Genomic DNA, 13122 nt, shown 5'->3' on the forward strand with positions numbered 1-13122 from the left:
TTTATCTGCCTTTAACTCTTTCCCGTGCAGCTCCTGCCCAGCACAGGTAAATCAACTTCGTCTGATGCTTCCGCTTAGACATTTCTGATATGGGTAACCCTAGAGACAGTATCTCTCAATGGCATAGCTTTAAGGTACACTGGCATATACATACTCTCCTGCCATGGTAAGACATTGATTCGTAGGAGAAAGTCCGTTCAGAAGAATTGATGATGGTATTGGTTATTTTCCCAGAATCAGTCAGAATCTCTTATCACTGACAATAACGGTCCCGCTGAAAACTTTTTTACATACAGGAACCACTGACAGTCAAAGTGACTGTAGCTTCGTGCCAATGCTCGGTTGTAGCATCCAAGTTTGGGGGGCTGTTGCCATGGTAGCCAGGGTGGGGATGCTAGAGGGAGGAGAGCTGTGTTGGTGATGGGGCCTGGGAGTCAGCAGGATGTGGGTTCTAGTCCCAGATCCCTCACAAGCCTGCTGTGTGACCTTGAGCAAGTCACTTCACTTCCCAGTGCCTTGAGTATCTCATCTGTAAAATGGGGATAAGAGTGTGAGCGCCATGATGGACAGGGATGGTGTCCAATCTGATTACCTTGTATCTAACCTAGAGCTTAGAACAGTGCTTAACACATAGTAAGCGCTTAACATGTACCAAAATTATTCATTTTTGCTGGCAAGCCATTCTCCTCCTACAAGCCTGTCCTTTTTGGGGTACGGTCTTGGTCTGAACCTGTCTCTCCCACTTCTAGACTGTGAGTCCTCTGTGGGCAGGGATTGTCTCTATTTGTTGCTGAATTATACTTTCCAAGTGCTTATTACAGTGTTCTGCACACAGTAAGAGCTCAATAAATACGATTGAATGAATGAATGAAATCTATCCTGTTCCCTGAGTGTGAGAAGCTTCCCAGAATGGCTCTCTCTCTCTGGCTTCATCCTTCTGGTTCCAACCTCCCATTTTTTATAATGACATTTATTAAGCGCTTACTATGTTCAAAGCACTGTTCTCAGCGCCAGGGAGGTTACAAGGTGATCAGGTTGCCCCACAGAGGGCTCCCAGTCATAATCCCCATTTTACAGTTAAGAGAACTGAGGTACAGAGAAGTTAAGTGACTTGCCCAAAGTCACACAGCTGACAATTGGCGGAGCTGGGATTTGAACCCATGACCTCTGACTACAAAGACCGGGCTCTTTCCACTGAGCCAGGCTATTTCCACTGAGCTCACTCTCACCAGGGCAGCTGGGGCTGGCGGGGAGCACTGACCTCCGCTGGACTGGGCTGGTCTCCTTTTCTCCTCGGATTCCTGGGTTTGGTCAGCCACAAAGGGACGGCTAGGAGCCTTCAGCCACTCTCCGCTCTCCTATGGATGCTGACCTGCTGTCCAGACGGGCTCCATCCCCGTAGATAAAGAAGTCCCTGTTCCGACAGGGATCCTTGGAGGACAGGCCTGGGCCCCTGTGGAGGGATCTCGTGAGCCAGGCGATGCAAGAACCCTCTGGAAATAAGAACCTCGCACTCCCAACTGCAGCAACGATCCTGGCCCGTGATGTTCCCATGGCAACAACAGCATCTTTTTCTTCAAAAGTATAACCATATCGAGAGAGAGAGAGACAGGGAAAGAACGATATGCTTCCGAATAGGAGAAGCAGCATAATCTAGTGGAAAGAACCTGGGTATGAGAGTCAGAAGATCTGGGTTCTAATCCTGACTCTCCCGAATGCTTGCCGGGTGCCCTTGGACAAATCACTTCACTCCTCTGGGCCTCAGTTTCTTCAGCTGTAAAATGGAGTTGCAATACCGGTTCTCCCTCCTAACATAGACTGTGCACCTCATGTGGGGCAGGGATTGTGTACAACCTGATTGATTTGTATCTATCCCAGCGCTTAGAACAGTGCTTTACACGAAGGACGTGCTTAACAAATACAATATCAAAAATAGAATATATCCTCATATCCTCACTTGGAGAGTACGACTGGTTACTCGGAGTAACCAAGGGAGAATCAGAGCCCTCAACACAGAGGTAGGGAGTGACAGATTGGCAAGCTCAGTTAGTGTCTGCAGCTTGGCCTAGTGGAAAGAGCCCGGGCCTGGGAGTCAGAGAACCTGGGATCTAATCCCTACTGCACCGCTTATCTGCTGTGTGACCTTGGGCATGTCACTTCATTTCCTAGTGCCTCAGTTGCTCCCTCTGAGGTACTGAGAGTCCCATGTAGGACAGGGACTGTGTCCAACGTGATTATCTTGCATCTATTCCAGCATTTAGCCACATGTTACCTGGGTTACCTTGGACAAGTCACTTTACTTCTCCAGTGCATCAGTCTCTTTATCTGTAAAATGGGAATTATAGCCTACGCCCTCCTTACTTAGACTGTATACCTCATGTGGACAAGGGCTATATCCAATCTGATTATTTGTTCATTCATATATTCTATCATATTTGTTGAGTATTTACCGTTTGCAGAGCACTGTACTAACTGCTCGGAAAGTACGATTCAGCAACAAATAATAATGACACTTGTTAAGCGCTTTCTATATGCAAAGCACTGTTCTAAGCGCTGGGGAGGATACAAGGTGATCAGGTTGTCCCACATGGGGCTCTCAATCTTAATCCCCATTTTACAGATGAGGTAACAGAGGCCCAGAAAAGTTAAGTGACTTGCCCAAAGTCACACAGCTGACAATTGACAGAGCCAGAATTTGAACCAATGACCCTGACTCACAAGCCCGTGCCCTTTCCATTCAGCCATGCTGCTTCTCAATCCCAAATAGAGAAAATCCCTGCCCAGAACTGGATCACAGTGTACAAGCTGGAAGACGGGCAACAAAACAAGTAAACAGTCATCAAAATATCAATATAAAGAAATAGAATTGTAGCCATATACATATAATTAATATAAACAAATAGAATTATGAATACGTACAAATATGCACAAGTGTTGTTCCGGGGGAAAAGGGGTTAGAACAAAGGGAACGAGTCAGGGCGTTGGGGAGGGGAGGGGGAGTGGAGGAAAAGGGGGGCTTAGTCTGGGATTATCTTGTATCCACCTCAGCATATAGCTCGGTGGCTAGCACAAAGCAAGCACATAACCAAAACCTTAAAAAAATCCTCACTGGCCTCTGGAAGGATCCAACTTCCTCCTAACTGGGTCTACAAAAACATGCATAACCGCAGAGACGGTGCAAAAGTGCTGAAGAGGTAATTTAATCAGTCATTCCATCTGTAATATTTATTGCACTCCTAAGGTGTGCAGAGTCCTGTGCCAAATTCTTTAAGAGGGCAGGACAGAATACCAAGACATAACCCTCTCTCCTCAATCTAGAGGGAGGAAACAGACCCTACAGTTATAGATAGAAGGAAGAAGGAAAGGTAAGTGCTTAAGTAATAGGGCATGTAAAAAATACATCAGTGGTATTAACTGAGTGCTTATTATGTGCAGAGCAGTGTACTAAGGGCTTGGGTAGGGAATACACTCTGACAGATTTAAGGGCACGTTCCCTGATAATAACGAGTTTAAGAAATCTATATGAAAGCAAAAATAGTTCGTGGTTGTGATCTGGAGAGAAGAGAAATGAATGGAGAAACATTCTGGGTGATGCTGATGATGCTGATGATTATGGTATTTGCTGATCACTTACTATGTGTCAAACAATGTTCTAAACACTGGGGTAGATGCAAAGTCATCAGGTTGTCCCACGTGGGGCTCACAGTCTTAATCTCCATTTTACAGATGAGGTAACTGAGGCACAGAGAAGTTAAATGGCTTGCTCAAGGTCACACAGCAGAGAAGTGGTGGAGCCAGGATTAGAACCCATGTCCTTTCACTCCCAGGCCCGTGCTCTTTCCCCTAAGCCACTCTGCTGTATCGATCAATCAATAAATAAATCGCATTTATTGAGTGTTTACTGAGTTCAGAGCACTGCACTACACACTTGGAAGACTAAATATAATGGAGTTGGCAGGCCCGATCCCTGCCCACGCTGAGTTTACAGTCTATAGAGAAAACAGACGTGAATATAAATCAATAAATGATGTATATGGGCATAGGTGCTGTGGGACTGATAGTGGGTTGAATAAAAGGAGCAAATTCAAGAGCCAGGGTGACACAGAAGGGAGTGGATTGAATGGGGAGGACGTTCCTCACAGGAAGATTTTCAAGAGCTAGGGTATGGATGGCTGTTACAATCTTGTGATCCAGGGCTCCCCTCCGTACTCAGGGATCAGAAATGGTATTTGTTAAGCGCTTACGGTGTGTCAAACACTCTTCTAAGTGTTGGGGTAATACAAGTGACTTAGGTTGGGCAGGATCCTTGTCCGGCATGGGGCTCACCATCTAAGTAGGAGGGAGAACAGAAGAACAGAGGCACACAAAAGCGAAGTGAATTGCCCAAGGCCACACAGCAGACAAATGGAGGAGCTGAAATTAGATCCCAGGTCCTCTGACTTCCAGGCACGTGATCTATCCATGAAGTCAACGTGCTTCTCACTCCTCAACTTTACTGACTTAATCCTTCACCCACCTTCTCACCAATTTAAATGCAAGTTTTATCTTGTCATCTCTAATTACTGTACATTTTTCCTATTACTGTCTTCCATCCACCAGGAACTGGGGTTGCTAAATTCCGGGTAGCAGTAAGAAATTATAAGTGTAATGAATCAACCGGTCAGTCAATCAGTGGCGTTTATTGAGTGCTTTTTATGTGCAGAACACTGTACTAAATGCTTGGGAGAGTCCAATACAACTGTTCAATGAGGTGGGAGTGAGCTCCCAAAGAAACCGAGTAACTAAGAGCTTTGGCTGCTTATTTGTGTATGATTTTTCTTAGAGTGCAGATGAGAGAATCAATCGTATTTATCCGAGTGCTTACTGCGTTCAGAGCACTATACTAAGCGCTAGGGAGAGTACAATATAACAGAGTTGGAAGACAAGTTCCGGGTCCACAAGAAGTTTACATCATCACCCTGGATTTATGTTTGATTTGTCTTTTTTTACTAGAGGTCAGGCCGGCACTGATCTATCCACAAACTTGTCCAGTACGCCTGAATCTAGAGTAAGCCTGGAAATTTTTGCACTTGTCATGGGTTCATATCCCGGCTCCGCCAATTGTCAGCTGTGTGACTCTGGGCAAGCCACTCAACTACTCTGTGCCTCAGATACTGATGGTATCTTGCTCACAATTTCTAATCCCAGCTCTACCATGTGTCTGCTGTGTGTTATTGGACAAGTCACAACTTCTCTGTGCACCGGTTCCTTCATCTGCAAAAATGGGGATCCAATTCCTGTTCTCACTCCTACTGTGAGTCTTATGTGGAATCTGATAATCTTGTCTCCATCCCAGTGCTTATTGCAGTGCTTAGAATATCGTAAGCGCTTAACAAATACCAAAATTATTATTGCAAGTCCCCATTTCCCTCCCAGACTAACCACCCACTTTTCCTCAGCTCCCCATCCCCTCTGCATCACCCCATTTCTCTCCCTTTGCTCGTCCCCCAGTCCCACAACACTTATGTATATATGTACATACCTATAATTCTATTTATTTCTATTGATGCCTGTTTACTTGCTTTGTTGTCTGTCTCCCCCCTTCTAGACTGTGACCCTACTGTGGGTAAGGATTGTCTCTCTTTATTGACTAATTGTACTTTCCTAACATTCAGTACAGTGCTCTGCACATAGTAAGCACTAAATAAATGTGATTGAATGAATGAATGAGTTGCCTGTTCAGAATCTTGTACCACCTATGAACTTGGGTAATAATGATGGTATTTGTTAAACGCTTACTATGTTCAAAGCACTGTTCTAAGCGCTGGGGAGGTTACAAGATGATCACGTTGTCCCACGGGGGACTCATACTCTTAGTCCCCATTTTACAGATGAGGTAACCGAGGCACAGAGAAGTTATGTGACTTGCCCAAAGTCACACAGCTGACAATTGGTGGAGCCGGGATTTGAACCCATGACCTCTGACTCCAAAGCCCGTGCTCTTCCCACTGAGCCACGCTGCTTCTCTACTCACAAACCTCCTTAGCATTTGTGTAAATACTGCATATACCTTCTTATTTACAAAGTAAAATATCCCCATTTTTTCTTCCTCTGGTTTGTAGTTTATTCCGGTGCCTTTTTCCCCTGTTAGATTGTAAACTTGCTGAAGGCAGGGATTGTGTCTGCTAACTCTTTGCATTCTCCCAAGTGCTTAGTACAGCGCTCTGCACAGAGTCAGAGTTTAATAAATACCATTGATTGATCAACAACAGCATGCTTACGACTTCCATTCTTCTCTTCAAAGCACCTACTACAGTGCTCAGGTTCAGCTGATTCACAAAAAGCGCTCCTGAGTGGTAGTCAGCGAACATTTCTACCAGCTCTGTTACACTGTCCTCTGCCATTAGCTTGGTACAGTGCTTTGCCCATAGTAAGCACTCAGTGAGTATGATTAATTGATGGATTAATTGATTTCCTTGGGGACATTTGGATACCACGCTTAGGTACAAAGATCAGGTCCCTGACCGGTACTGGGATCATTCAAGTCAGAAGATGACTATTTTCTCCCCAAAATGGAAGACATTCCCTCCAAAGATTCTCCCGACGGCGTCCTTCATGTTGCAGTTCCTCAGGCTGTAGATGGGGGTTTTGAGGACTTGGGGCACCACGGTGTAGAACATGGACACCAGCAAGTCCAGCGTCGAGGGGGAGCCTGACGGAGGCTTTAGGTAAGCACAGGAACACATCCTCACATCCAATCTGTCACCGAAACCTGCCGGTCGCACCTCCGCAACATCGCCAAGGTCCGCCTTTTCTTCTCCATCCGAACTGCTACCCTGCTGGTTCAATCTCTCATCCTATCCCGACTGGACTACTGCATCAGCCTCCTCTCTGATCTCCCATCCTCCTGTCTCTCCCCACCTCAATCTATACTTCACACTGCTGCCTGGATCATCTTTGTGCAGAAACACTCTGGTCATGTTATGCCCCTCCTCAAAAATCTCCAGTGGCTACCAATCAACCTATGCATCAGGCAAAAACTCCTCACTCTCGGCTTCAAGGCTCTCCATCACCTCGCCCCCTCCTACCTCACCTCCCTTCTTTCCTTCTACAGCCCAGCCCGCACCCTCCACTCCTCTGTCGCTAACCTCCTCACTGTACCTCGTTCTCGCCTGTCCCGCCGTCGGCCCCCGGCCCAAGTACTCCCCCTGGCCTGGAATGCCCTCCCCCTGCACATCCGCCAAGTTAGCTCTCTTCCTTCCTTCAAAGCCCTACTGAGAGCTCACCTCCTCCAGGAGGCCTTCCCAGACTGCGCCCCCTCCCTCCTCTCCCCCCCACCCTCCCGGCTTACCTCCTTCCCCTCCCCACAACACCTGTATATATGTTTGTACATATTTATTACTGCAGTTATTTTACTTGTATGTATTTACTATTCTATTCATTTTATTTTGTTAATATGTTTTGTTTTGTTGTCTGTCTCCCCCTTCTAGACTGTGAGCCCGTTGTTGGGTAGGGACCGTCTCTATATCTTGCCAACGTGTACTTCCCAAGCGCTTAGTACAGTGCTCTGCACACAGTAAACGCTCAATAAATACGATTGAATGAATGAATGAATGAATCCTCAACACAGCCCAGAAGATGCACACATACAAGATGACGATGGAGACAAAGCAGATGAAAGTGAACACCACCCTGCTAGTCACACATACATCAATGGCGGCACGGTCCTCGGAGCAGGAGATCTTCAACAGGGAGGGGACATCACAGAATAACTCCTGGAAGACGTTGGGCCCACAGAAGGACGGAGAGGAGGTTGGAGATGAAAACAAGATTCCACACAGCCCCCCGCTAAGCCATGAAGTGGCAGCCATCTTTATAGAGGCCCCTTGGTCCATTATGACACCATAGTACAAGGGGTGGCAGATGGCCACATAGCGGTAGCAGGACATTGCGGAGAGGATGAAAAACTCTGAACCGCCGAACAGGACCACCAGGAAGACCTGAGCAGCACAACCCGAGAAGATGGAGTTGCGGTTGGTCAAGAAGTTGAGGACGGAGTTGGGGACAGTGACAGTGATGAGGTAGAGGTCATGGATGGCCAGGTTCCTGAGGAACAAGTACATGAGGGTGTGGAGGCGCCAGTCGAGGGCGGTGATGGAGGCGATGATGAGATTCCCCGTCGGGGCCGCCAGGTAGACCAGGAGAAACAGTGCAGCATGGAACAGCTGCACCTCCCGGAGCTCTGAAAAATCGTGCTGCAGGAATTCCGTCACCATGGAGATATTGGCCACGTCCTGGGACAGTCCTTTCGCCACTGTGCTTAAAGTGTGGCTTCTAAATCCCTGGGTTCCAATCCCGGCTCCGCCACCTGTATTCTGTGTGACCTTGGAGAGGTCACATCTCCTAGGTGTCTCTGTTCCCTTATCTGCCAAATGGGGATTAAGACTGTGAGCCCCACGTGAGACATGTACTGTGTCCAAACCGATTAGCTTGTATCAACCCCAGTGCTTAGTAATAATAATAACAATTATTATGGTGTTTGTTAAGCGCTTACTATGAGCCAAGCGCTGTTCTAAGCGCTGGGATAGATAGAGGGTAATCAGGTTGTCCCATGTGGATCACATTTTAATTCCCATTTTACAGATGAGGTAACTGAGGCACAGAGAAGGTAAGTGACTTGCCTAAGGTCACACAGCAGACAAGTGGCAGAGTTAGGATTGGAACCCATGTCCTTTGACTCCCAAGCCCGTGCTCTTTCCACTAATTCACGCTGCTTCTCTAGCACAGTGTCTGGCACATAGTAAGTGCTTAACCAAAACCATAAAATACCCGATTCAGAGGTAGATGACAACTTTCAGAGAGAGGTTTACACAACAAGACAGTGTCTCGGACCCAGAATAAGCCTAATTTGCTCACCTCATCCAGTATTCTGGCTTGATCTAGGACAAAACAGAAACCTTTCCAGAGTTTATTGATGTTTAGTTCGCTCTAATCATCAGCAGGGATTGTGGCTACACAGCTTCCTGCCCTTCTGTTGTCATTTACACCCATTTCTCCTAGGATGCACTGGTTGTGTTCTCACAAAACTGTGTGTTAAGGACAGCCCTGCTGTAGCACTCATCGCGTCGAACACCACACTCATCACCATCAATGGTATTTATTGAGCACTCCCTGTGTGCAGAGCATTATACTAAGCACTTGGGAGAGTAGAGGCCGCGTTTCTTTCTAAAACATATAAGGTATCCGGATAGGTTCACAGAGCTGGATAATAGTAGTAGTAATAATAAAAATAAATTGTGGTATTTGTTATGCACTCACTATCTAGGCTGTAAACTCATTATGGGCGGGGAACATGTTTGCTCCCAAGAGCTAAGAACAGTGCACTGAACATAGGAGGTGCAAATTAAATACCACTGATTGATTGGACAACATGGATTAAGTGCTCGTGTAGATATACTATAGTCCGGTAGGACCCTTCCCCTGTCTCACTTAAGGGAGAGAATTCTGAAGTTTCCAAGGTCCCTGAAAGCGTTATGTCAGTCAATCAAACAATCAATGGTATTTATTGAGCATTTTCTGTGTGCAGAGCACCCAGAAGTAGCGTGGCTTAGTGGAAAGATCACGGGTTTGGGAGTCAGAAATCGTGAGTTCTAATCCTGGCTCCACCACTTATCAGCTGTGTGACTTTGGGCAAGTCACTTAACTTCTCTGTGCCTCAGTCACCTCAAGCGCAAAATAAGGATTAAGACTGTGAACCCTACGTGGGACAACCTGATTACCTTATATCTACCCCTGTGCTTAGAACAGTACTTGGCACATAGTAAGCGCTTAACAAAATCCATAATAATAATAATAATAATAATTATACTTATTGAGCACCTGCCATATGCAGAGCACTGTACTAGGTTCTTGGGAGAGTACAAGATAACAGAGTTGATAAACATATCCCCTGCCCCAAAAGATCTCTTAGCTTAGAGGAGGAGGCAGACATTGATATAAATAAAGAAATAAATTGCATTTATAGACGTAAGTGCTGTGGGGCTGAAGGGGGTCGGGGGGTGAATACCAAGCGCTCAAGGAGTACGGATCCAATTATAAGCTCTAGCCAAAGCCCAAGTGAGGCAGAACGGATTATAGCTAAAATATATTATTCTCAAATTCTGTCTCTGTCAACTTCGCAGTGGCTGAACTTTGTTCTTTCCACTGTGGAGAATTAGATAAGGTTAAATGCTAACTATGTATCAACCACTGCTCTGCCACTTGTCTGCTGGGTAACCTTCACTTCTCTGTGCCCCAGTTTCCTCACCTGTAAAATGGGGATTAAGACTGTGAGTTCCCTGTGGGATATGTTCGCTATTCAACTGACTAGATTGTGTCTACCTCAGTACTTCGTATAATACCAAATATATGGAAAGTACTTAACAAATACCTCAAAAAGCATTGTATTAGCCGATTTTGTATTGTACTTTCTCAAATGATAATAATGGTATTTGCTAAGCCCTTACTATGTGCCTGGCACTGTAATGCTTAGTAAGGTACTTCGCACTCAATAAATGTTCAATAAATGCCACTAACTGATTGATAGATTGATTGATTGGGTAAACTCAAATGAAGGAACAGGAGAAATTTCAGCTCAGATCTCCTCTTATCTTAGACTCTGATTTCAATTCTCTCTTCCCTGCCCCTCACTTTTCCCCTTCTACTCTCCGGAGTCACCGGGGCTGTCCTGGGCTGGGGAGCATTGACCTCTGCTGAGAGAGAGGCTCACTCCGTCTCATCGGTCCTGGAGGCTGGTGGCGGGGACAGGAAGGTCTGGGTGAGGGGTGAGAGCTGTTAGGATCCTCCTTCCGTTTCTCAGCTCTAGCCTATTGGTTATTCACAGTTGAATCTAATATTCAGATTGACTTGGCAAAAAAAAAGTATTCCAAGATCTCATTCCAGTATTGACACTGAATGGCTGTGTGTCACAGGCACCTGTAACATTTTTGAAAAGTATAAGCTCCTTGTATGCAAAGAATGTATCTTGGCCTTCTGTTGTACTTCAATTTGATTGACTGATTTAATTAATACTTACTTATTGAAGTATATTGTACAACAAATAACAATAGTAGCAACAGTAAGAGTAGGAGGAAAAGTCATAAAGGTTTTTGCTGAGTGCATTAAGTGGTTAGGAAAATTCAACCTGTACCCATGCTCCTGGCTTCTGGGGCGGATTTGAGCATCAAAATTAAGCCTAAATCACCCTTCTACACTTACCTCTTCAATTTTCTTTAATGGCAGTTGTTAAGCACTTACTATGTACAGGCACTTTATTAACCACTGGGGTAGATACAAGGTAATAATGGTGGGATACAGTCCATGTACCACATGAAACCCATAGTATTAATCCCCATTTTACAAATGATGAAACTGAGGCCCAGAGAATTGACGTGACTTGCCCAAGGTCACACAGTAAACAAGTCGCAGAGCTAGGATTAGAACCCAGGTCTTTCTGACTTGCAGGCCCATAGTCTACTCTCTGTTGGTGGTGAATAAAGGGGATAAATCCAAGTCCAGGGATCCAACCCAATGCATGGAAACTAGATTTAAATACCAGTCAAGAGCAGCTAGATAAAAACTCTTCTGCCAGACTACTCAAAGCCATTGATAATAGGCAGCCTGCAGCCAGGAAAAGTCTCCAACGACAAATATCTCAGATCATTGCAGGCTGTACAAGTCTGTCTAGAGTCATTCCTTGGGGAGAGAAATAACAGGGTCAAAGCCTGAAGTGAAAATTTCTATCTCTGGAGAAAATGCTCCCAACCAGGACCCTTCCCATCGCCATCTTCATGTGCCTGTTCCGCAGGCTGTATATAAGGGGGTTCATGGTGGGGGTTAGAACCCGGACACCAGCAGGTGCAGCCGGAAGGAGGAGCTGGAAGTTTGTTTAAGTAGGGGAAGACGGCCGTGGAGAAAAAAACGGGGACGGCTACCAGATGGGGCAGGCAGGTGGAAACGGCTTTGGCCTGGCCCTCAGCGGCCAGCATCCTCCGCACGGCCCAGAAGATGTGCACATGTGAGACAATGATGAGAATAAAGCAGACGTCGCCTAACGCTACCACGGAGGAGACACTTACGTCGACGGCGACCTGGTGCGCGGAGCAGGTGATCTTCAGCAGGGAGGGGATGTCACAGAAAAACTGCTGGACGATGTTGGAACTGCAGGTGGAAAGGGAGAAGGTCGAAGCTGAAAACAAGACTCCTAACAGGCCCGCACTGAGTGTCGAGGCGGTGGCTAACTTCTCACAGGTCTCTCGAGCCATGAGGACGTCGTAGTTCAGGAGGAGGCAGATGGCGGTGTAGCGGTCGTAGAACACGGCCTTGGAGACGGACAACTCCAAGACAACAAACCAGACTGCAGAGGAGTCTTGCATGGTACAGCCCACTAGGGAGATGGATCTCTTGTTGGTCAGAGAATTGTGTATGGAGTTGGGGACGGTGACGGAGATGAGGCAGAGGTTGAGGACGGACAGGTGACTGAGGAAGAAGTACATGGGGGTGTGGAGGCGCCGGTCAAGGGTGGTGGCGGTGCCAATCAGGAGATTCCCCGTCAGGGCTCCCAGGTAGACCAAGAGGAACAGTTCGGCGTGAACCAGCGGCACCTCCCGGACCTCTGAGAAATCCAGCAGGAGGAATTCCGTCACAGTGGAGACGCTGGGCACTTTTGGGAGCCAGCATTCATTCATTCAATCAATTGTATTTATTGAGCGCTTACTTTGTGCACAGCACTCTTGAAAAGTAAAATTCAGAACAGTTAGAGACAGTCCCTACCCAGCAACGGGCTCACAGTATAGAAGGAGGGAACAGACAAGAAAACAAAACAAGTAGACAAGTGTCAATACCATCAAAATAGATAAATATAATTATAGATATGTACTCATTATTAATAAAATAAATAGAATAATAAAGTAATAAATAATGACTCTGCATTCATTCATTCAATCGTACTTAATGAACGCTTACTGTGTGCAGAACACTGTTCTAAGCGCTTGGAAAGTACAATTCAGCAACAGATAGAGACAATCCCTACCCAACAGTGAGCTCACAGTGTAGAAGAGGGGAGACAGACAACAAAACAAAACAATTAGACAGGCAGAGCCAAGT

The 13122-nt window shown here is 46.1% G+C and overlaps 1 protein-coding gene across 1 annotated transcript; it reads right to left on the bottom strand.

Moving 5' to 3' along the window:
* Positions 1–1329: 1329 nt before the first annotated feature.
* LOC119922924 (olfactory receptor 14A16-like) lies at positions 1330–8255 on the bottom strand. The gene is made up of 3 exons (XM_038742549.1): positions 8119–8255; positions 7630–8085; positions 1330–1414 (listed from the first exon to the last, which is right to left on the bottom strand). The coding sequence occupies exons 1-3, from the start codon at positions 8253–8255 to the stop codon at positions 1330–1332; spliced, it is 678 nt and encodes a 225-aa protein (XP_038598477.1).
* Between the last annotated feature and the right edge of the window lie 4867 nt (positions 8256–13122).

Source organism: Tachyglossus aculeatus, unplaced genomic scaffold (assembly GCF_015852505.1).
Source record: "Tachyglossus aculeatus isolate mTacAcu1 unplaced genomic scaffold, mTacAcu1.pri scaffold_130_arrow_ctg1, whole genome shotgun sequence".
In the NCBI taxonomy this organism is placed as follows: Eukaryota; Metazoa; Chordata; class Mammalia; order Monotremata; family Tachyglossidae; genus Tachyglossus; species Tachyglossus aculeatus.